Raw genomic sequence first — 24,235 nt, forward strand, 5'->3', positions numbered from 1 at the left:
AAACTTTGGAAGTCTGCATTTTCAATGCCCTTGATGGGAGACGTTACTTATACAAATTTCCCTCTGGGTTTAAACTTGCTCCTAAGACACTTGACAGGAAAGTGCAAAAATTATTTGAAGGAAATGAGGGCATTGCAACAGACATAGATGAGATCTTGAAAGACTGGGGGGGGATGGAGCGGGGGGACACGGACACAGAACAGGACACAAAAGGGGAAGACAACAAAAGGCTGCAGAAATGGGTCAGGGTAAAAGAAATCTAATTTAAGATCAGAAATGTGAGATATTTGGGAGAAAGTACAAGTGAATTGACATACACACAGACCCTGGCCAAAACCAGACGATTACAGAAATGCGGCTTTGACAGATAAGAAGGATTTTCAGAATCTGGTTCCTGGAATAAAATGAGATGACAATTCATCTTTCTGGGATGTTATGCAGAAGATCTCAAAAAGAAACAGGTCTGACAAGTTGGACAGGGAGTTTTGAAAGCCAAAGAGAGAAGAAAGCAAGCACATGAGTTTTGGCAACCTGTGTCATAGAACCATAGAAACACGGAATCATTTAGGTTGGAAAAGACCTTTCAGATCATTGAGTCCAACCATTAACCCAGCACTGCCAAAGCCACCACTGAACCATGTCCCCAAGCACCACAGCCACATGGTTTTTGAACACCCCCAGGGATGATGACACCCCCGTCCCCGGGCAGCCTGTGCCAGCGCCTGGCAGCCCTTTCGGTGCAGAATGTTCCCTCACACCCAATCTCACCCTCCCCTGGCGCAACGTGAGGCCGTTTGCTCTCGTCCTGTCGCTGGTTCCTGGGGAGCAGAGACCGACCCCCTGGCTACAGCCTCCTGCCAGGCCGTTGCAGAGCCACCGGGTCCCCCCCAGCCCCCTTCTCTCCAGGCTGACCCCCCCGCCCCCCCAGGCTGGTGCCCCAGCCCCTGCCCCAGCCCCTGCCCGGCTCTGGACACGCTCCAGCCCCTCAGTGTCTGTCTGGCCGTGAGGGGCCCAACGCTGAGCCCAGGCCCCGCGGGGCGGCCCCACCGGTGCCCAGGGCAGGGGGACGGGCGCTGCCCCGGCCCTGCCGGCCACACCGTTTCGGACACCAGCCGGGACGCTGCTGGCCTCCTGGGCCACCTGGGCACGCTGGGGGCTCATGCCCAGCCGCTGCCGCCCAGCCCCCCTGGGCCCTGTCCCGCCGGGCAGTTCCCAGCCCCCTGCCCCCAGCCCGCAGCTGCCGGGGGCTGGTGTGACCCAAGATGAACCACCCACCAGGATGACCCACAATGGGTTGTGTCACCCCAAGATGAACCACCGGGCCAGTAAATCCCTCTGTAAATCCCTCAGGACAGTGTAACAAAACTCTTGTGCACTTTTCAGACTGGTGGCATGGTTTTCAGAAATAATCTGGAAACAGCATTTTAATGTATTAATGGGGATGTCTTTGCTGCAGAAGACATTAAAGAAAAGTATCAGGTAGGGAAAATAGAACTCAACAAAAAATGGACCCCACATTAATTGTTTCCAAAGCAAAACTTCATTCACCTGCCAGACAGCAGGTGAGTGTTTATTTTCCAGCTGTATCCATGGAGTCTGAGTAGCGTGCAAGCTAGGAAAACTAGAGCTGAGAGCAGGCAGAGTCCTGAGAGTCCTTGAAGAGGCTGTTCTTGAAGTCTTTGTGGAGAATAGCACAACGCATGCAAATCTGTCGGAAGAGCTTTCTCTCATCTCTGATGCAGTAGGGAATAAACTTCTGGAGGCCATGGCAAAAAAGAAGACATTGCAGAAAGCTATTAACAGTGTCACTGAAAGAAGGCTTGGGAATAACGTATCAATTCAGATCAGAGCTTTTTGCAATTGGTAGTATAGTGTACAGATGCAGAAATTAGTAGTGCCAAAAATACTACAGCCCTGAGATATTCTATGGAATTGGTGAGATCTTGAAAAATGTATTGCAGTGGTCAAAGATCAAGAAAATAGATAAATGGCTATGCATGAAATGTGTCAATAGTTACTACTTTAGAGAAGAAAAAGGATGACAATGGGTCAGATGTGGTGGATCTGCTTGATTTTTCAGGGTACTCTGAGACAGCATCATTAGAGACTCTTCTACTAAGGTATCTTGTAGGAAACAGTAAACCTTAATTTGGCAGATATGGGCTTCCAGAAATAACCATGTTTTACATCATTCCATATTTAATTGACAGGACTTTGCAAGATTATGAAGAGTTGGTGAATGCTGTAATTCTTCAGTCAAATGATTTGAAGCGAAGTGGAGTTAAAGGATTTTAAAACTTACATATATATATTTATATGTGTGTATAAAACCATTACAGGCTCTGAAAAAGATCTGTATCTCACTCTGCTGGACTTTAGAAGACTGCCTTTAAGGCACTGATAGTTGCTATCTGAAATTCTGCTCAGAAAGCTGAGAATTAGACTGCCTTGTTTATTCAGATCTGGACTGGGAAGCTGATCTGATCTTGAGGCACAGATAGATGGATAGATAGATAAAAATACACGTACAAATTCGAATGATAGCTGAGGAGCTCAGTAACTACTGGCTCTGTGGCTGATGACCCCTGAATGCTATTTCGGTGGCAGCTGAGTGTAAGCTGCAATGCGCGAAGAATTTCTGTTTGCAAAAGAGGAGATGTTAAGGGTTTACACTGGGGTTAATCTAAGAAACAGAGGCCAAGAGAACATGTTAACAGCATATTCTCCCATCTCTAATCTCAATATAGGCCTGTGAAACATTTCTTTTAGATATAAATCTTGCTACAGGTGTGCACTGTTGAGGAACCCAAACACCACAGCACTAAGCTCTTTGGGACTCATTGTGACTGTAGTTAAGGATCATTCATGTATCGCTGCTCTGCCTTGAGAAGAGTAAAGATAGCCATTAGAAGCACCAGAGAAATGCCTGTGCTAACAGTTGGAGCACGTAGCACTTTCTCTCTTTTAAAGACTGGAAAATCTTCCGTATGGCAATTACTGATAATGAACTTGAGCATGTAATCCAAGTAGGGGAGACTGTTGTAAATGTCTAGCATGTTGCTGATGTCATGAATACTGCTTTGATTAAATTATTCTTTAGTTCTCCCTATTCCTCCATATATAGACCTCCATTTGTCTTTGTGTGTCCCTACATAGGATTGTGAGACCCTTGCCCCACAGTTCCTGCATCTGCTTGCAGAAATGCTGCGCTTGTTCCTTACCTTAGACGTATCTGGGACAGGGATTTTAATTTCCTTTCTGTGAGTTAAACCCAGCTGACGACCAAAGTCATCAGCTTCTTGATGGTGGCACAAAGCAAGTCATCAACATTGCAATTGTAACTGGTTTCCCAGAGAGGTGGGAGATGCCCCATCCCTGGAAACATTCAAGGCCAAGCCGGATGGGGCTCTGAGAAACCTGATCTAGTTGAGATGTCCCTGCCTATGGCAGGGGTATTGAACTAGATGGCCTTTGGAGGTCCTTTCCAACCCAAACCATTCTTTGACTCTATGATTTTTTTGAACTCTCCAGTTTTCCATCTAAAATTGCCCCTCTTTGCCACATATCAGGGTGGCAACATGCTTAGAAACATCCTTCCCCCTCCAGTGGGGGATGGACTTCTATCTTTGGGGCTGCTATAGACAGATCTTGCTTAGAAAAAGACCTCATCAGGACTGTTGTTTTCACCGTTGCAGTGGAGAACTCTGATGTGTTGCACACTCTTCTCAAGGACATCAAAGAGGAAGAGAAAATGTCACAGCACTGGACAGGGCAGATGGAAGTCACCCGTCTGTGGAGCATTACCAGCAATTGCTATGCTTTTTAGATTGCTCTCAGTTCATCCGAATGCAGCACCAATTGAAGTGGTAATGACTCCTCTTTCAATGGCAGCTTTCATTCGAAGTATTTTGATATGCCAGTAAGAGTTGCTTTAGAATGCCAGCAATAAATACACATTGAAAGCAATACACTTAGTGCCTTGGCTGTAAAGTCCATATATGTTCCCATCAGCTTTATTTTTGACTGAATAAATGCTAGGCATGAACAATACTCACTGCATTTTCCGCACCCCTCCCTCCACACACATACACACACACTTGTACGTGGACATGCACACACACACACACACACACACACACACACACACACACATATTCTCTCTTACTTGCTTTCTGGAGAGATCAGCCTGAGATTTTCCAAGGGATGCAGGCAAGCTCTATGCTTCCCACCTTGCAGCCATGGCCAGTTACACTGCCTCACTGTGCCATGTCAGTCCAAGAAGATGCATAATCGATTCCTCTCTTAGGGACAGACAGTGTCTTCTTGGGATCAGCCTAACAGGAAGTGTAAAGACCAATCTGAATATCGAGTGTCCTTGATATTCTTCCTGAGTTACCTTCCTTGGGATGTACTTTCCACAACATACAAAGGTCAAATACCAGACTTGAAGCCACAGAAAGTGAGGCAATCCAAGTTCTTGTTCACCGTCATCTTTTGGGTGGATAGGGGTATGCCTGAGCCCTGTACAGCACAGGAGATCTCTGGACAAGGAAGATGAGAGGTCAGAAAGGGGGAAGATGACAAGGTGATATGATTGAACAGATCCAGCCAGACTTAGACCTAAAAAGGAGCTGTCCTGGGACTAAATTTGCTTCATTGTGCCTCTGCAGAGAATTTTTATGTCTCTAAAATGTCACCAGGACATTTTAAAGTCAAACTTAGGTGGAACTTGTGTTCTTGTATGTGTCTGCTTTAAGTACTTAGAGCTCTTCTCTAGCCCTTGAAAGCTCACCATCTTTAATACAGCTGTCCTTACAGCTCTCTGTTAGATGTGCTCTTACCTTCCCAGACAAGGAGCTGATTTCCAGAGACCCTCAGTTATCCCACAGGATGGGATGCTTATTTTTAGGCACCCATGTTAAGATCTTAGTGATCACAGGTCCCACTAACCACCATTGGTGGTATAACTGGTTAGCTTCAGGATGGGGGAAGCACTTCTGATACACCAGAAATCAGGGACTGAAGCCTCCCAGTATATCAGAATCATGGTGTCCCCAAATTCTGGCAAGCAACGAATGTGACATGGATCATGTTCACTGCCAAAATGTGTATCTCGTACAATACGGGTTTCAGAGCACACATTACAGAATAGCATGTACCCAGTTTGAGGTTTGAGGGGTGCTCAAAAGTTTTAAGCTTTCTTTCTGGTCAGATGAATTAATCTTATTTGGAGTAGGTACACAACTATTTGCAACCGGGTCATGCACTGATTATGATGGTCTGATATGCATCTTCTTTTCATAAGAATATCGTTTATAGCTGATTTGGCGGTTATTCTGACTAAGTGAGTCCAGCAGGACAGGGCATTCCAGAAGCATCTTTAGAAAACAAAGGCTGAAACCTTGTCAAAAAGGATGTGTTAGTGTAGGAGAGTAATGATATCTAGGGAGACTTCACCCCAATTTATCATGAGAGTTTTCGTGAAGGCTTTTCTCCTTAAGGGTAATAGAGGCATGATGTAACTTCACGAGACGACAAACACCCACAGGGCTCTCGATTTTCTTCCAACTTGAAAGTCTGCAGACACAATCCAATAACTAATGCCTCAGCCCATTTTTGGGGTTTTTGTGTTTTGGTTTGTTGCTTTTTTCTCTAGCCAGGTTCTAGTCATTGATTTGGTGGGGGACAAATAAATTGCTTCATCTTTTCAGCCTTCATCAAAGTCACACTGACACTTGCATCCTTGGCAAATGGTTAAGAGAGCTGCAGATGAGAAGGGCTGTCAAAGGCAAATTGAGGATTATTGAGTTCACCTCAGCAGATGTTTAAACCCCAGCTCACTAAGATCTCTTTGGTTTTCATTTAATACTTGTGGCCATCACATTTCACTCTCACTTTACATGGTAAGTTCTCACAGGACAGAGAATAGCCCTAGAAAAACCTTAATGTGTCATCTGACTTGGGCAGCTCCATCATGCCAAAGGACAAGTGGAATGGCTTGCTTAGTAAAATTCCTGTCACAGAAAGAGTCTTAACCTACAGGACATCTCAAGTTTTCAGGCTTCTTTGAAGGTACATAGGTGTCATATATTAGTGTATGATAAGCAGGAAGACGGATCAGAGGAATACGGTTTATTCTGGGTTTGATTCTGCACGACAAGTAAATTATCTTCTACGTAGATCAGCTGTTAGAGAAGAAGGAAACACTTAGTGAATGTTACTGTATTTGTTTTTATTTCCTCAGTGCCTGTAAAGTCTTGCTTGAAGACACCAAGCAAATACAGACAAAAGATTGCTTATAATCCAAAAGTAAGAGGAAGAATGCCAGAGCTGTAGGAACAAAGAGTCAGGAAGCATATATTTAATGCCTGCCTCAGACAGGCAGCATATTGTTGGCCTTAACTCCCCAGTATTGATTTGACACCCTCAGACATTACATACCATGCTCTCAGCAGCTTCTACCACCCCAGTGATGACTGGGAGGAATCACTAGCAAAAGAAGACCAGTTTGCACTGTGGGATTTCATGATGTGTGTGTTATGTTTGTAAAACCATCTAAGCCCACAGAGGGGTGACAGCAATAAATGGTGTAATTCTCCTTGCATGAGCTGCTCTGATCTAATCCAGCAAAACAGTGGGCCAGCCCTCAGAGTGATCGTGGTGTTGGAACACTGAGCGTGCGCTAAGCTCAGGGCAAGACAGATGGAAGGGAAGGAAACTTTCCCTTGCTTAGAGAAGAGCATCCTGAAGGGGATTTGTGGGCACTACAAAATCCAGATGGCACCTATAAGTTCTGGACAAGGTGTGTGGGATCTCCTGGGAGGGCTGTTCTCAAGCAGGTTTGGTTGAATGCCCATTGGTATGGCAAGAGGTATTTACTGGGGCAGCTCTGCACACTCTGTAGCTATTTCAACAGTAAATGGGAAATGAGGTTTGAGCTGTGTACAAGGGCTTGTTCCTTAGGTGACCCTGAGCACTTGGCTGTAAAATCACAATGTGAAAACATAGTCTAGAAAAGGTTTAGCAGTGACCACCTGCGTTAGCCACCTGGCACCATTCATGCATCGCTACTGGTTTATGAATATGTGGGAAATACTAGGAATATTTCTTACAGAGTCCCTTTCCTGTCATTTTTCACTCCAGGACAACTATGTGTAACAGACAGCTCTGGGTAAGTTGAAAGTTCCTGATATCAGACAGCTGCCTATTAGCAAGAACCAACATCTCTCTTGAAGGTTTAATTTCACTCAGCCTATTAGGATTGCCCAATGATGGCCATTTCTCCCAGCTGAATACTGAGGGATGGTCTGGTGCCCATCTCAGGTTTAGACCCTGGTTCTGTGGGTGTCTGTCACGTTAACACAGGATGCAAGGACACCTTGCAAACTCCTCTCCAGGCATTTATATGGCCAGTGTGCTGGCTGGATGACTGACTCTGCCATGAAGAGAGCCATCCACCCACTTTTGCAGGCAAAACAAGGCTTGTAGAGGGACAGCCTCTCACACACCATGACATGTTGCACAGGATATGTCTGGTCAGCAGAAGACCTCTGAAGTGCAGCAGGAACACGAGGTGGCAGAGCAGAAGGGATCCCATGGCATGGAGGGTGTATGAGCACAGGAGATCCAGTCTGGGCACAAGGGGAGTGAGAGGCAGGAGCCCTCTGCATCCTACTTGAGCTCACTGTGCAAGATTTGGCAGGCTTGATTTAGGAAGAATTATGTAAAAGATGTCCAACTAACCCAAACGGGTAACAATCCACTCCTGTTGCTTTGTTGGAGATTTTGAGTGGTTATTCTCTTAGCAACAAATACTGTAAAAACAAACACCAAACATTCTGGAGTCAACAGCTTGTCATGGAAATAATAACAGCGTTCCTCACCCCCTAGGACTGTGTGTGAATCAGGGGTGTAAAAGGATGCACACCTAATACATACAAAAATTGGAGGGGACGAGGATGTGTCCCAAAGGCCCAGCCTGAACAGCACCATGAGGAATAGTGTGGTTCCTCCTAAGACACCTGAAGCCCAAGTGTTGGTTGGATCAGAAAGGCAGAGAGGCAAGGCCCCATGCTGGTGGCCTTCAGGTATGTTGATCCCTGCTTCCAGACCACATGGGATCACCTTCACACTCCTCTCCCCCAGGCACAGCTGCATTTCCTTCATGAAGGAAATGGTCTCCTTGGAGGAGAGTCAGACCTCCTCAAATGTGCTTTGAGATGCCTGTGTATGAAGAACGGAGGGTCTGTTAAGGCAATGGGAAAAGCCAGATTTTTCTCTTATTCCTGCACATTAGGAGTAACTTTATGTAAGTGTCACTGAGGTAAGCAAGAGCAGAAACAGATGTGGAGCATAGCTACAAACAGGATGTGCAAATAAACTCATTACTCCATCTGCCCACTGTAAACAGCGTGAAATTAGCAGCAAGCGAGCAATAAAAATCCAGACAAATGGCCTTTTAAAGAGAGCAGAGGGAGCTGGAAGGTCTGCTATTAGAACAGCAGAGACATGGAAAGCCCAAGCCATGCACAGCCCGGTGCACACCCCAGGTCTCCCGGCCAGTGAGGGACAGAGGTGGAGGAAATTCCTGGGGTGGTGAGCCTGCAAGGTGCTATTTTTGCAGGCAAACCATAAAGGTCACTCCATCTTTGGGAGAGAAGACCTGATTTTCCTTTTGTCCCTGCCTGTTAGGAAGCACCATCTATTTTATGTCACGGAGATATATTTTTTCTCCCCCCTAAGAGGCGCACTCTTAATGTTGCATAAAATTACTCTCTCAGGGGTAGTGTGAGGAGGAAAATGTGGTGTTATGTTGTCTCAGTTGCAAAGACATCGCTAACAATAAAAGCCCCTGAATGATTTGGGTTTTAAGTGACATGATTATGGAACGGGTCATTCGTGACGCTCCACTTCAAGTTGCTTCAAGCACCTCTGTCATGAAGTCTGAGTGGGGATGTTTTACGCTTTGGGCTTGGGCTGTAAATATTCACTCCTGGCCTTTGTTCTATGAAGCAAGTCTCAGCTTGAGGATATATTTACTTAAAATTTCACAGGAAAATTTCTCAAATGGTCAATCTGCTTGATTTATTTAAAGCGGGGTCCCAAAGTGTTTTACAGCTTTTACAGGCTGGCTGTGTTTATAACCATCCTGGGGAGTCTCTTCTGCAATTCATGTAGCAGAGAGAGGGAAGGAAGGTCGTAATTTCTATTTTAACCTACTTTTCTAGCACATGACATGACACTGACAAAGTCATCTCTTCTGGAATAAAACCTGCCATGCTTTATCTTCATCCAGAGGAGATCCTTTGGAGAAAGCCAGGGTGAAATAAGTCAAGCACTTCCCCGCGCACCACCCCCCACCCCCCCGCCCCGCCCAGGATTCTGCTCAGATACGTGCAGAGAAAATTCAGTGATATCTGAAAGCAGAGACTGTGAGGAGCTCCAGCTCATTTTATGGATCACAGTGCAATTGCAGACCAAATGATGTTGCAAGGAAACCGGTTCCGTGTGTTCAGAGTTCAAGATATGACTGCCCAAGGCAGAGTTTCCTACATGTTGGAAATAATTTCTCTCTTCCACATTTGGCAGATTCAAACAAGCCTTGAGTGCTAAATAAACCAGTTCTATGAATAAATCAGGGGTAGAAGAACTCAAATTTGAGGTGTTGTGAGATTTGAAATAACTGAAAGCTTGACGTTGGCCATGAGGCACTTCAAAATAGTCTGGAGTTTGATGAAAGATTTTGCATTCGAGATGCCATTGGGATATTTCAGGAGGAAACCTCCTGGTGGGTTCACCCAAAGTTTGTAATAAACAAAATTGAAATATCTGCACTCCAGCTGCTACCTTCCACTCTAGTCAAGAGCAACAGAAGCAGCTCCATCTTAGCAAACACCCTGTGACTGCTGGGGGAAGAGAAATGGATATACTGGACTCAAATGCTGAACTGGGAGGGCAGAAGGGCAGGAGAGGTAGCAGGTGGAAGGAGGAAAAAGAGACCTTAGGCTCTCCAAGAATCCATAGGCTCTTGGAGAGAGGAGCTCTCATAGGTCCCTCAGAGATGTAAACCAGGACCTCATATCCTTCTCAGGAGACAGGATTCTTCTACTATTGTCTGAGTTGGGTCTCACCAGGAACAGACGCTGGAGAGGCTAAAAAACCAGGAGGTACCCCCACCTTATCCACCCTGTGAAGGGTAAGATATCCTTACCCTCCTGGTTCCTATCCAAAGGGAAGACAAGTTATGTTAGAGACAAGGAGCTCCTTTGGGAAGCATTTGAGAAGTCCTCCTTCAAGGTCATGACAGCGGTTTCTGTTTTTATAGTACAGCAGGATCTGTAGTTATGTTACAGACACAGGGATTGGTTCTCCCCTTCCATAAATCAGATTTCCCTCCTCACCACTCCCCCAAGCCACAGTACAGTCATGCCTGACCTATATTGATAAACTCCAGAGCATCATGCCAACCGGAAGGATTGTGATTCGCCTCATCCTGACCCCTGTCTCCTCTCCATCACCTGAGTGCCACCATGCCCTGCTGAGCCTCTGGCCCTGCCATTGCCAGGGTACGGTGATGCAGCCGTGGGCCTTGGAGTAAGCACATCCCTAGGAGTCAGTCTGGAAGAGAGGAAGAACATTTAATAGCATGGAATTGGTCTGCTCCAGGCCATGGGGGCACAGCACCAGTGAGCCTGCTGAACTAATTTATTGGTGTACATGTAGCAATAATATCTTCCTCCCATGCTTCTGTCTATCCTCAGTATAGGGAACAGAGCACTTTGCATTTTTACAAGTAACTTTGCAATTTAACAAGTAACTTTGCAATTTAACAAGTAACAAGTGAGAATACAGAAACTTGGAAAAGAACCAAGACAAAACAGTGGCAGTCCTGTGGAGGTGAGAGTGAGCAAGGGCCAACTCCTGGGACAGATGTGGGCTGACTTCATGTCAAAACACCCCACACAGAGCCATGCATAGCTTCAGGGAAGTGTAGGCAGAGTTAAATCATGTGTGAGGAGGAGAGGCTGGGGTCTCCATAGCATTGGGCTGTTGTTAACTTTGGAGGGCAGAAATGAGATAGAGAGCTGGGGGAGCAAAGGGTTTGGAAAACTTCTTGTACTCTGAGTAGGAAAGAGCAAGCACCAGGAACTGGTTGAGTTTCTGCCACATATAATCCTGCTTCCAGGCTGATCCTGTCCAGAGTCACTCTCTCAAATCAGGTGAAAGAACTTGGTCTCCGGAGAGAAGTGACATCCCCTCCTGGCTCATCATCTGGACACCACATGTAACTCACTGCTGCTGGTGGCCCAGCAATATGAGAGAGAGAGTTGGGTTGAGGTGTTGGATATCAGGTTGTGTCTTGTTTCCTTAACATCCCTTAAACTTCCTTTCAGCCACTCCTGTTCCTCTGCAACGCTGCTAAGCAGTGCTGCAGCACACCCGAGCAGCCAGTGCTCCCCATCATGTAGGCCATCCATGGGTAGGAGTGGCAAGCCTGGGCATTTAAACCCTCCATCTGGCCTCTTGGTGAGGGATCTCCCCACTTAAAGATTTCAGAAGTAGGGTCGCTGCTTGTAGAGTGGATGGTGATGAGAGGGATTTCCATCTGCATGCGAAGATGGACATCCCAGCCTGTTCCAGCTCATGGGAAACACAATTCATTTCCCACCTGGGGTTGCTCTGTCACCCTCACACCACTTCTCTGGTTTTCTTGCAGAAGGTATGGCGGAAGCTGTCAGCTCAAGCAGGGACTGCCTTCAAGCAGGCGAGTCCTGTACCAATGACCCCATCTGCAGTGCCAAATTCAGGACCCTCCGGCAATGCATCGCAGGCAATGGAGCCAACAAGCTGGGCCCCGACGCCAAGAACCAGTGCCGGAGCACCGTGACAGCCCTGCTCTCCAGCCAGCTCTACGGCTGCAAGTGCAAGCGAGGCATGAAAAAGGAGAAGCACTGCTTGAGTGTCTACTGGAGCATCCACCACACGTTGATGGAAGGTCAGTCAGGCAGGGCACCCATTTCTGATGATCTGCCTAAAAGGGAATTACTGCTGGGGTTTTCTGCAGAGCTCCTCAGCACCAGAGTGACTGCAAAAAAGGTCACCCCTAATAGTATCCCGTTCCCTCTCAAGACCTACTAATCCCCATGCTAATGACATTTTGGGGAAAGCAACCTTGAAAACCTGAAACATATCCTTCCTTCTCTTTTTTTAACCTGGCCTCTTTTTTATGATGTTCTCAGTATACCTTGAGATCTTTTGCTGGGGAAATGCATAGTATGTTTGGCATCTAAGTATGCTAGCCAAGCCCATGAAAGCCATGGATTTTACAGAAATACTACACAAAGCTTGGGCATTAAGGAAAAAACAGCATGAACTTAAAAAATCACTCTCCTGGAGGTTTCCAAATGCACCAGTGTCTTTGGGTTAGCGAAGATTTGGGGCTGGTGACATCAAGTTGGAATTGAAAGTGTTCCCAGAGCCAGTATTTTGTAAGTTTGGATTTTGACGTTTTTTAAGAGTCATCATAAAAGTGCGCCTCAGTGGCCATAACTCTTCCTTGTCAGGCTGGTGAGTATTTTATGCACCATGAAAATTAAAATGGGGAATAAAACAGAACCTTCCAGCCATGGGCTGCAAAATAGATTAATAAAACATTGCTGGCTGAAAGCTGAAAGGAAAAGTGCAGGGGTGATAATACAGGCCAAAAGGCCAAGCAAAACAATGAGGATGGAGACTGTAATGCATGGGCTTGCCAGAATGGGAACTGCTTGATCAAGCTCCCGGAAAGCTTTCAGGTGCCACAGCTGGCAGGGTGTGGAGTATGGTACTATGAACTGACTGGGGAAATAAGAGACCTCAGCACCCTCCAGGATCCGATCTTTCCCATAATTATGTGCTGGGTGGCTCTGTCTGCATTGAAGTGAAGCCCGGGGAAAAGGTGGCAATCCAGCCTCTCCGTTCATCTCAGCAGGCTGCATTGCAGCTCCTTCCCTGCCGACGTTTGTGGCCTGAAGCTCTGGACACAGTTCATCTGTGATGTGGCTGGGCAGCACAGTGGTGTCAAAAGGACTTCCAGCTGCGGGACCACTGCTGGAAGAGCAGTGAAAGGATGGTAGGGAGTGCTGGGAGCAGGCAGGGGCCAGGCAGGAGTGAGTCTCCTCATACAGAGTGGGAGATGGATGCTGGATGGCCCTCCTACCCAGAGGCTTGGGATCTCTGTCTTGGGATGACTGTGAGAGCGTTGTTACCACAGCCTGCCAAGACTCTGCCCTACTTCTCCTCTGCTGTCATGTCCTGAGCCCCACATTCTTTTCAAGCACTGGGTTCACTTCCAATGAATATTCACACTCCCAAACCTTTGATTTCCTTGCCTTAATTTCCCCAGGGAAACATACTTCATAACAGTCACGTGTTTCAGAGTCCTCACACATGTTTAATTGACTGAGAAAGGAAGCCAATCCACATGGTCTGTGTACAGCTTTGTCTCTCAGTTATACATACCCAGGAGGCTGTAAAAAGCTTCCTAGAAGCCCTCTTATAAAATCAATTGTGGAAGCGTGTGCTCAGGGAATTTACAAAGCATGCTATTTACTCAGCTTCTCTTGAGCGTGCCTGTGTTTAGCCACCTTCCCATTTGGAGACACAATAACATGATGACAACCCGATAACAATTCTCTGATAAGGTGCTATATCATCAGGACATAAAACTGCTACGCTGGAACATACAAATGGGCCCCTCTCCAGTCAGTAACGATGCAAGATATTTCAATGAAGGTGTAAAGCTGCCTTGTAATGCACCTGTGGTAATTGCACAGGGCTATGTGCCCTGGGAGCCATTTCTTCCTGACCGCAGCTGGTGATCAGCATATGCCCAGAGCATGAGGTTTGATAGTCCTTTTATCCCAGCCAGTACATCTGCTGCTGCTGTCCATATCCATCTAAACGTCTAATAAAAAAAAAAAATGATACTGAGCTGTTTGCTTCAATAATATTCTGTGGTATCCATCAGGATGACGGGGCATTACAGACCATTGAGCGGATGAAAGGGAAGCACCGATTGAATAGAATTAGCTTCCCAGCAAGTTAAAAATGAAGAAGGGAAGTTTCTGTGGGAGCGGTGGATCATTAGCTCTATGCCAAGTAAGAAAGAGCTGCTGGCAAGGAGAAAGGGAGAGGTGTTAATAAATACGAAGGCATGTGTTGCCACACACACAACCCTGTGCACAGCCCTGGCTGCATCCTAGGAGGGAGCAATGGCCATTGACCCAGGGAGGCACATGCAGGAAATAGCAAGAACGGTAATGGAAGCCCCATGTATGTAGGGAGCCGGTGGTTTGAACTCTGCCCATGAGCAAGAGCCTGCGCTACAGCCCGGTGTCCTCAGTGGCAAACCCTGTAGAGGGGCTCAAGACTTGAGCTGTAGAGGGTGGCAACTCACCACTTCCCCGAGAGCCTGTCTGACTCCAAAGCTGTGGTATATTTTTTAAAGCCAGTTACATCCTATCCCCTTCTTTAAGGGTATGGCCACACATCAGTTCCTGTGACTCTGAGTATTCATTTACTTACGACTTTTGCAGCACATATCCCCTTGGACACACCAAGCAAACCTGCACTGCAGCTGTTGAACCTTGTACATCTCAGACATCCCTCAGGAGGCTCAGCTGCCTTCTCACCAACTTCTCTTTTCACCCCAGGCATGAATGTACTGGAGAGTTCCCCTTACGAGCCGTTCATCAGGGGCTTTGATTACGTCCGGCTGGCATCCATCACCGCAGGTAGGTGGGTAGGAAGATGCTCTTACTGGTTCAAACTGGGGGGCAACTGACTGTGGGCCCAAGCACTACAGACAGGGCAGTGTTCTCTGCTCTCCTGGAATTTCTTCACAAAGCATTGCATGTTTCATGTCTAGCAAGCATTTTCCCAAGGGGCCGCTTATGATTCCTGTGCTAAACTGCTACATGTCCTAGTAAGAAGCACTTGTGATTTTTGTCCTTTGGCTTTTTCATGTCCATGCTATGAAGGGTTGGCACTGAGGGCTGTGGTATGAAGACCTCTTCCAACGAGCCATCATGGGTGGGCTGATTCTTCTCCATAGCAGGTGGATGACCTGTGCCATGCAGACACCCTGCCGAGCAGGGGCTGCTGGGGTATCATTAGGTATGAGAAGGTTCTTCTACATGATTCACAGGGTCAAACTGTGCAGGCAAAAAGGCCAATAACTCGACCTACAGGTTGATCCCAGCCACAGCCTTTAACCCCTTTAGTCCCTGTGGGCAAGCGCAGGACTCAGACCCATGTTCTGCTCTGCATCATGTAATCCACTTAATAACATGAGCAGAGCTGCCCGACACCTTTTAACCCCCTCGAGGGCATGAACCTCCAGCTCAGCAGTTGAAAGGTCAGTGCGGTAGCTATTAAGCCATCCATCACCAACATCACAGCTGCCGTCACAACCGGCCTTCGACTCTGCTTGTGCACCACAGCCATGGGGAAGCTTTACTGACTGTGATCTTTGTTAGCAAACTACCTGTCTGAGAGCAGGTAATGTGTGAGTCTCTGGCAGATGTTCCAAAACAGCAGTCCTGTTGCAGCACTTCCCAAACGGGCATCTGACTCTGGGGTGGCATCCACAGCTAGAGTGCACCCAGGTGAGTGAGGAGCAGCAAGTCCCTGCAGCTGATGGACGTCTGCAGCCGCCTCAATGGCGAGGCGCTTGTTAGGTGAAAATGTCCAGAGGCAAATTAACCCATCAGTCCTCGACAGTCTCAACAGCGAGGGGAAGCAGGTGTTCCTTGACCTCACATCTTACTGACTCCACTTGACTGATTTGAGCATGGAAAGTGAAGCATGCACAAAGCTGTTGCTGGGTTGTGGCCTTCTTTACTGGAGTTTTTCCCCTTTTGCTGAGTCCTACAGGGCTCTACAGAGCACAGCAAAGACCTGGGGGGCATGGAATTTTTATGCATGATTAAGACATTGTCAGGTTTTTAAAGCAGACTGAAAACAGTTGGGCAGCAAAGCAAATGGATCCAGAGCAGCAGAGATATGTACCAAAGGACTCAGCATCCACCTAGGGACATTAATTTTCTTGGTTTAACCTTTTTCACCCTATTTATACTCATCGACACTTTCTATAACATAACTTACAACCTGCCGCCCTGTACCTGTCCAGTGCCTAGGATCATACAGGTAGCATTGCCAAAAAAAGCATTTCAAATATATATATAAAAAAATATTCCCAAGAACTTGTTGAAACATAAGACATCCCCATGACTGTATGCCAAGTCAGAGCCCACTTTTACATAAACAATATATGGCCACCATTAAAACTTTACAAAGGGAATTATGTCCCTCCACTCTAATTGCCGTGGTGATTTAAAAAAGCACATCCTCTGTTGTTGTGTGGGAAGAGGAGAAAAGCTGGTGTGTTCCCTGTGATTCATTAACTGAATGGGTAATGAAACTCTTCCAAGTAACTGTTTCCTACACGTTTGCTTGACAGCTCCCCAGTGTAAAATGATGCTCTAACAATATTCATCTCTGGGTATTTTTAAAGGGAAGTAGCTACGTGGTGGGAACACACCAAGCAAACATTTCACTCGTCATAAAATAACTGTAATACTGGGAATTTGACCTGCAGCTCACTGTAAGCAGTGAGGACAACAAGAAAGGAAAAATAAATGCTCGGACAAGGAGCATCTGATAATGTCAGTGGAAATGAAGGGGGGCAGCCAGTTCTGAAGTGCTCAGAGAGCTTGTCAATGTTTTAACACTTGTCAGCAGTGACTGGTTGGTTTTAACTCCAAGCCAAAGACAGGGCTTGACTCTACGTTGGAAATTTATCATTCTGGGGATTTTTCCTCTGTGAAAAAATCCTTCTCTGCTGGGGAGAAAGTCTTTCTAGTGTGCTTCAGGTCATGGGCTTAATTCAGAGAAGTGAAAAATGGTTCCAGATTTATTTTCTCTCTCATGCTTGACATACCCTCATCAGTCCGATCAGACAGGGCCTAAAGTCTTGACCGACTCCCACCAGGGACTCTGTAGCATTTCCCCCTTCTATAAAACAAAGCCCCATCCATCTCTGAAGGAGCTCTAAAACCAGTGTTATACAAATACCTTTCCCTCTTACCTATTCCCCACATTTGCACAGGAGAACATTGGCATGCAAACTCCTGAGACCTCTATTTGCCCACCGAAGCAGTGTGTTTCTCATCCCTCACTGCGGTTTTTGCTTTATTTTCCTGATTGTTCCTCCTGCTGCAGGTTTTCCTCCACCTTCCCTGCACCCCCCCAGCACACCCCTGCTCTCCCACCCCAACTGATGATTTGGGACTTTCTTTCTCCTCTTGTTTAAAAGGGTGGAAATGCAGAGCAATTTAGCTGAAGCCGGCAAAGGGGTAACCTTGCAAAGTGTGTGGGGAGAGACCCTCATGAGCTCACATGTGGGCAGCATCAAGGTCCCAGGGGCATCAGGTTGGACGGTAGCTCTCATCCCCATCCTGTGAAGGTGCTGTTGCTGCTTGGGACCTGGACAGTGCTGAGCTGGATGGGAGAAGTCAGAGCACTGTTGTGGTGCTTTGAGCCTCAAACAGCTCTCACTTAGCTGGCAAGGTCCTGGGATGAACGCAGCACAGCTGTTGCCAAAGCCAGACTTGACTCTCCGGAGGTCTGCGGAAACTTGTTGCACAGGGCAGAAAGTTTGGGGTGCAAGGGCTAGTGCAGACTGCCCACAGAGCAGGAGATCCAGCTTTGCCACCGACTCAGTGCTTGATCTTGAGCCATATTTTGGAAAAAGAAGGTCCATTAGAAGAGGTCCCATCACACCGGTGGACCCAGTCAGGGCCATTCTAATGGTTGCAGTCTTCCCAGGCCTCAAGTTGGTTAATTCACATAGGTAAAGTGTTATGAGATGCCCAGGGTAGAGCAAAATCCATTTTGTTAAACATAGGAGCTCGATGGAGCAGGCTCTGGGGTGTGAGATTTGTTGTGTGGCCATGGCACCTCTCAGGAAAGGTGAGTAGGGAAAGCAGATTTGGTCCATAGCATGGACATGAAAAAGCCAAAGGACAGAGAGCAAATGTGGCCTTCACCCTGGCCACTGCCTTCCCAGAGCAGGTGGTGGTCTCACCGAGGTGGCCATGGATGGGAGCAGGATGGGGATGAAGGTCCTGGCATAAAGTGCTGCTGCTGGTGGGGAGGTCAGTGCAAAACCCCATCACCAGCTCCCACCACCCCACAGGGTCTGAGAACGAGGTGACCCAGGTGAACCGGTGCCTGGATGCCGCTAAAGCTTGCAACGTGGACGAGATGTGCCAGCGGCTGCGGACGGAGTACGTCTCCTTCTGCATCCGACGCCTGGCCCGGGCCGACACCTGCAACCGCTCCAAGTGCCACAAGGCTCTGCGCAAGTTCTTCGACCGTGTGCCGCCAGAGTACACCCATGAGCTGCTCTTCTGCCCCTGCGATGACACAGCCTGTGCCGAACGCCGGCGGCAGACCATCGTTCCTGCCTGCTCCTACGAGTCCAAGGAGAAGCCCAACTGCCTGGCGCCTCTGGACTCCTGCCGGGAAAACTACGTCTGCAGGTAATGTTTGCGCACCGGGGTGGCCAACATGAAGAGATGTCCCTTGGCCAAGCCTAGGGGTTCACCACTGGTGACAGCCTGAAGTCCAAAGCCAATGCACTCATGTGAAGTATCCTGTCTGGAGGCACCTATCTCACCACATCAGGCCATTGCCTGAACTCCTTCCCATCACCCGTGTCCTTGTCCCATACGCTATACAGAAGGCATTAACAGACAGGAGAAGATCTGATATGTTTGCGCTGGAGTTTTTTAGACCTTTTCTGTGGGTTTTTTGCTTTAGTCCTAAAGAAAGATTTGCTATGGAAATAGTTCCAGGAAGGTGCAAACTAAGTAGGGATGTGGTGTGGGATGCTTGCAGCCACTGTCTCCTCACTGTCTATCTTCCCTAGCCCAGAGCATCCTACAGCAGAAACCAAGCCATCCTAGCAGTCACAGGCACTTGTACATACCTTAAAACCTTGGCTTCCTTTTTTTTTTCTGTTTTTTTTTTTAGAAAAATTAATTACATACAAAAAATTATATACCCTTCTGCTGCAAGGCTGGATGTTCTGGTGAGTTCAGTAGGAGTCTTAGAGTCATGGTTGTCACTTGAGATCGACCCCAATAGTATGGGGCCAGGGTGGTTTGCTCCTCTGTTTCCATTAAAGCCCCATGCATGCACATGCGCACAGACCCATCCCCATGTGCACACTCACAGGCATACCCCTTAAGTGGTTTTCCCTCAGCTGTACTATTGTCACCCTTCTATTTCTCAGAAAGTCTTTTGCTATTCTGGAGGGTTAATCCACATGCAGCTCTCAGGAGTGGAGTCCATTTGTCGGTATGAGATGTAAGCCTGTAAGAGCAGCCAGACTGCACCAAACCTAGTGGTCTCAGCCCAATGTCCTGTGTGCAGCTTTGGCCGCAAGCTGACAGCTGGAGAACAGCACAAAAGCAAGCATAGGACACATTTCCCAGTACTGTCCCAGTCTCTAATTGTTGTGGGCTTTGGGACTTCCTGAGCTGAACTTCCAACAGCCATCCCCTACCTGCATGTCATCTTGAAATTACCATTAAAAAATTCTGTCTTTTCACAAAGAGAGGCGAGAGCAGTAGGATCTTCTTAGAAGGAAGGACCGGTACTAACACCTTCACCCCTCTGCATCGCAGAAACATAGATGAAGGCGAGCAACTGAGCCAGACATCTGAGATGCAAAGGCCCCGAGGCACACCAGCTCTTGCTCAGATTTCCCCCAGGTGCTCAGGGAATGAGAAATGGACAGGTACTGCCCTCTCCCTAAGAAGACAAGTGGGCCCAGCAGGGAAGAGGAGGTTCAAAGGGGAAAGTGTTGCTTCCCAGGAGGCTGGAACCATTTCCTGCAAGCAGCACAGCTGTTAATTATCTGGTTCCTTGGTCTCTGAATATATAATATAAAACATCCCCTAGAGACATGGTGGGAGCAAAGGGTTGATGTGTGACCTGGTCAAAGCTAGCGGTGCAGAAACCACAAGAAGAGCCAGAAACAAATCATGACACTTTCAAGAAATTAAGTGAAATGCTCCAGGGCTCACCCTGCCTGCACTGCTTAGTCCTCCTGTAGCTTCATCACAGCTGTAACCCCTAGAATGTCCCAGCTTGGAGGGGTGGGCTTTACTAATTTGAATAATACAAAATATTTGAGTAATAAAAAGCCTGCAATCAGTACCTCCCTCCCCTAAATCATGCAGCAAAAATTTGGGCAAGAGTTTGCCTGGCTGTGGCACAGGAGAAAGGGGTTGGTATGGGGAAAACCTGGGAACAAAGAAGAGAAGGAGAAGATTGGAGAGGAGGAGAGAAGTGGGCAGGAAGGTGCAAGTCAGAGTGCTGACTGACCAGGAGTGCCGACAAATTGTCTGGAAGAGAGGGGCTGTCTGAGAGGAGCAACATGCTCAGTTTTTCTGAGATTGCCCAGGCAGGGCAAACATTTGAGGTTCTCAGCCCAGGGTTCAGACACTGCAGGTTGTCATCTAAAGGGCCCTACCTTCAAGCGTTGCCAGTGTTAGTGCTCACTTGAATTTCCTAAGCAGTTCAAATGCCATGTGAGATGCCTTCTCACCTGGCCACGGGATGCCTGTTTAGATGGATCTGGACTTCCAGAAGTTCCTATGCTCTACCTGAAAACCCCATGTGGATGTCTTAGATATCCCACAATGTCCAAACACCACCAGATGCCCATGTGCCAGCAACAGACTCATCCCTAAGGAATTAGATGGCAAATATCTGTTTAACAGCATGATTTAGAGTTTATCCAACCAAGCCAGCTGGAGAACCACACGCAAAGAGCAATCAGTCTGAACGATGCACCTCCTTCCCTGCGTGGCCCGAACAGTCCCAGCAAGCCCAGTGTGTGACTCAAAGCTGCTTTGTGCTAAGTGGTTTGGCGCTTTGACCTCGGTGAAGTGAAAATTGAGGCACAGTGGTCTGTAGTCAGAGCTGTATGGCATATGCTTCTTGCTCCACAGACTCCAAAGAGTCCAACTTTCTCCTGGGAATGGGTGCCTGCAGAAAAGGATGTGGCAGCATGCAGAGGGATTATAGAAGAATTAACATTGATAATATACAGCTGTGGGCTTGCTTCAGGGGCGGTGGGTTGGCTGACGTGGATAACGTGCAGCTGTGGTTGGCTCCTGCAAAGTAGTTAAATAGCTCTAAGGGGTATGGAAGAGAAGTACTGGATGAAAAGAGACCTAGAAGAAGTAGAGGGAGGAAAGAGAGAGTGCCCTGTGTGTAAGAGAGACAAGGAGAGGCCCTGGGAGAAGTAGGGGGCCTGGGTGAGGAGAGGCTGGAAGAAGAGGAGCCCAGAGAAGGGATACAGCAGAGACAAGAAGCAGGGTGGACTGGCCTGAAGAGGACGAAGAAACAGCACAGACAGTAGATGAACCTTTTGATACCTTGTGGGGGATTGGTGGCCGTGCTAGGGCAAGGCACAGGAACTACTATTGAAGTTAACCTGGTATGGGATGGTAAAAGCCTTGTTGCAGCCGGCTGGTTTTGATGGCGCTGTGACAGCAGCATCCCTAATGGTGGGTAGAGCATTTCACATCTAAGGCTTTGGGCACTTTCCTTAATCTGAGGATGGCCTTAGCTACATCTAGAATACAGTCTTTGAAGAGAGAGAAACTGGACCAGAGTGACTCTCTCTTTCAGCAAATCAGCCTAAAAATGAAGGCTTAAGTCTCTAAAGGGAGTTATTGCCAAAGAGATGGATAATGGCAATACAGAATGAATCCCCTCACTGCCTGCAACAGCTCTTCCCTTGAAAACCAGCTTCACACACAAGAAAAACATTTTTTCCCAAGACTGGACCTTTCTTGCGCTCCCGGAGGAGGTATGTAAAACATCATCTGCAGCCCCTATTTCTGTCTCATCTCAGAGTGATAAAACCTGCTCCGGGGTTCATTGGGGAGGGGGCAGGGCAGGAGAGTATGCAATGACATCCATTTAAGCTGGTTTAGCAGCACCTGCAGCAGCAAAGGATTTTGCCAATGTGTTCCCTTCTGCAAACACCACCAGTGTGCTGTTATGTCCCTTTTTGCCCTGAATATCTGTGCTAACCTGTCCCATTTTGTGCTTTCACTTCATCAGGTCGCGCTATGCAGAGTTCCAGTTCAATTGCCAGCCGTCCCTGCAGGCTGCCAGCGGCTGCCGGAGGGACAGCTATGCTGCCTGTCTGCTGGCCTACACAGGGATCATAGGTGCGTCCTTTGGCTGGTCTCTCCCACTCTTTGGGTAGGAAATCCTCCTCTGGGTGGGAAACATCTTTCAGGGGGAAATACCCTGGGATGGCCCATCTATCTGCCCTGTCCCCGATGCCATCAGCAGTGATGCTACTGGAAATTGCCACCCACTGCCACCTTGCTGACTTCAGAGGATGTCAGCTTGGGTTGTCAGATGCTGCAGAGACCCAGCTGGCAGCAGTTACTTCAAATGCATACAGAGAAGCACCAATGGCTGTTGGACTTGGTCCATCCTGATGGATGGGATAGACGGACAGCTATTTGGATCAAGATTTCATTCTGATGTAATCCTTCCTTTGTTGTCCCTGACTGTTCTAGAGATTGTTTGGCTTTTTTCAGTGACAATGTGGAACCCTTATGCACATTCACATGCAGTTTTTTAATGTTATTAGGGAACCTGAGTTCCGAGGAGCTGCCCATTCCGTGAACTAATAACACAATTTAATTGTCTGAAGGCTTTGTTGGTTGTGTGGTGAACAAAAGGGTTGTGGCTGCCTCTTTCCTTCTCCCTGGGAGCAAAGCAGACCGGTGACACCAGCACTTGAGGCATTTTCTTGTGCTGCCATCATGGAGGGGCTCAGCTGAGGCTGTAAGCAGAGCAAGCCAAGAGAGCAGCAAGGAGGGAAATAATCATCCCTCGAAGTACCAGCCTGGTGGTAACACTTCTCCATCCTTCCTGGCAGGTAGCCCCATCACACCCAACTACATTGACAACTCAACGTCCAGCATAGCTCCCTGGTGCACGTGCAATGCCAGCGGCAACCGGCAGGAAGAGTGTGAGAGCTTTCTGCATCTCTTCACCAACAATATCTGTCTCCGTAAGTATCGCCCGGCACATCGGTGCTCCGGCAGCATCACCCACAAGCTAGTGAGGCTTCTTGTGAATGAGGGTATGAAGATGCCCTGGTCCTCAAGAGCCTGTAGGTGTCCGGCTCCCTGTGCTTCCAGCAAAGGAGCTCTGAAGACCCTCAGACACATCCGAGTGATGTAGTCCCATGAGGCTGGAGAAGGGGATGTGTGTGCTTTCCCTTGGAAACATTGCCCTGACAACACTTTTTTCCATCTTTCCCACAAAAAGGAAATGCCATTCTGGCCTTTGGCAATGGGACCTACCTAAATGCAGCTGTGTCCCCATCCATCCCCCCCACCACACAGATGTACAAGCAGGAGCGAAATGCCAACAGAGCTGTGGCAACCCTCAGAGAGAACATCTTTGAGCACCTCCAGCCCACCAAGGTAGGAGAGGGCTGACCTGGCCCTAAAAGATGCTTGGCCATGTCTATACCTCCTCTGCTCCCTCCTCACCTAGCTCGCTCTTCCATCTGTGTCACTTCAGCTACGTGCAGACATCCAACCTTTCTTCCAGCTCCTGGAGTTCCTGATTCACCCTCTTCATGCCCTGACATAACTGTCCCCAACATCAAGCACAGGGCTACGTCCCCCAGCTCTGCCCTCCTGCTTGTTGGTCACTTTCTCTTTTCTTTCATGGGTGCTACAGAGAGATACAGGGTTTTTTTTAGAAGCCATGGAAAATCCATGGGCTTTTCAGGAGTGTAGAAGAGGAGCCAGGACCACTGGTTTGGCTCCTCACCCTCCTGCAGGGCAACTGCACAGCTTCCAACAAGCATTTCAGCTGCCTGGGGCACAGGTTCCTCCCCTCTTAGATGAGGATCCTGGAGGTCATAACGCAGAGGTTTGACTGACTATGGCTTGCTAAGCATGGGAAAATTTCAGGTGAAAGGTTCTAGTCATCAGCAAATCTAGTATCAAAATAATATTAAAGTTATTTTAAAACAAATAACATATTAATTTACTGATGATGGAAGTACTAGGCATTAAATATTTTATTTCTAAATAAAAAGAAATGACCTTGATTTGCCAACCACCAGAGTAAT

General features: G+C 47.6%; 1 protein-coding gene across 1 annotated transcript in view; it reads left to right on the top strand.

Moving 5' to 3' along the window:
• Positions 1-24,235, top strand: part of GFRA4 (GDNF family receptor alpha 4) — a 76,191-nt gene that overhangs the window by 46,176 nt on the left and 5,780 nt on the right. The window contains exons 2-7 of the mRNA XM_040590797.1: positions 11,717-11,995; positions 14,694-14,774; positions 18,239-18,584; positions 22,189-22,298; positions 23,024-23,158; positions 23,419-23,576. Coding sequence (XP_040446731.1) covers positions 11,717-11,995; positions 14,694-14,774; positions 18,239-18,584; positions 22,189-22,298; positions 23,024-23,158; positions 23,419-23,576 — 1,109 coding nt within the window. The remainder of the gene's footprint in view (positions 1-11,716; positions 11,996-14,693; positions 14,775-18,238; positions 18,585-22,188; positions 22,299-23,023; positions 23,159-23,418; positions 23,577-24,235) is intronic.

This window comes from Falco naumanni, chromosome 1, assembly GCF_017639655.2.
Source record: "Falco naumanni isolate bFalNau1 chromosome 1, bFalNau1.pat, whole genome shotgun sequence".
NCBI classification, from domain to species: domain Eukaryota; kingdom Metazoa; phylum Chordata; class Aves; order Falconiformes; family Falconidae; genus Falco; species Falco naumanni.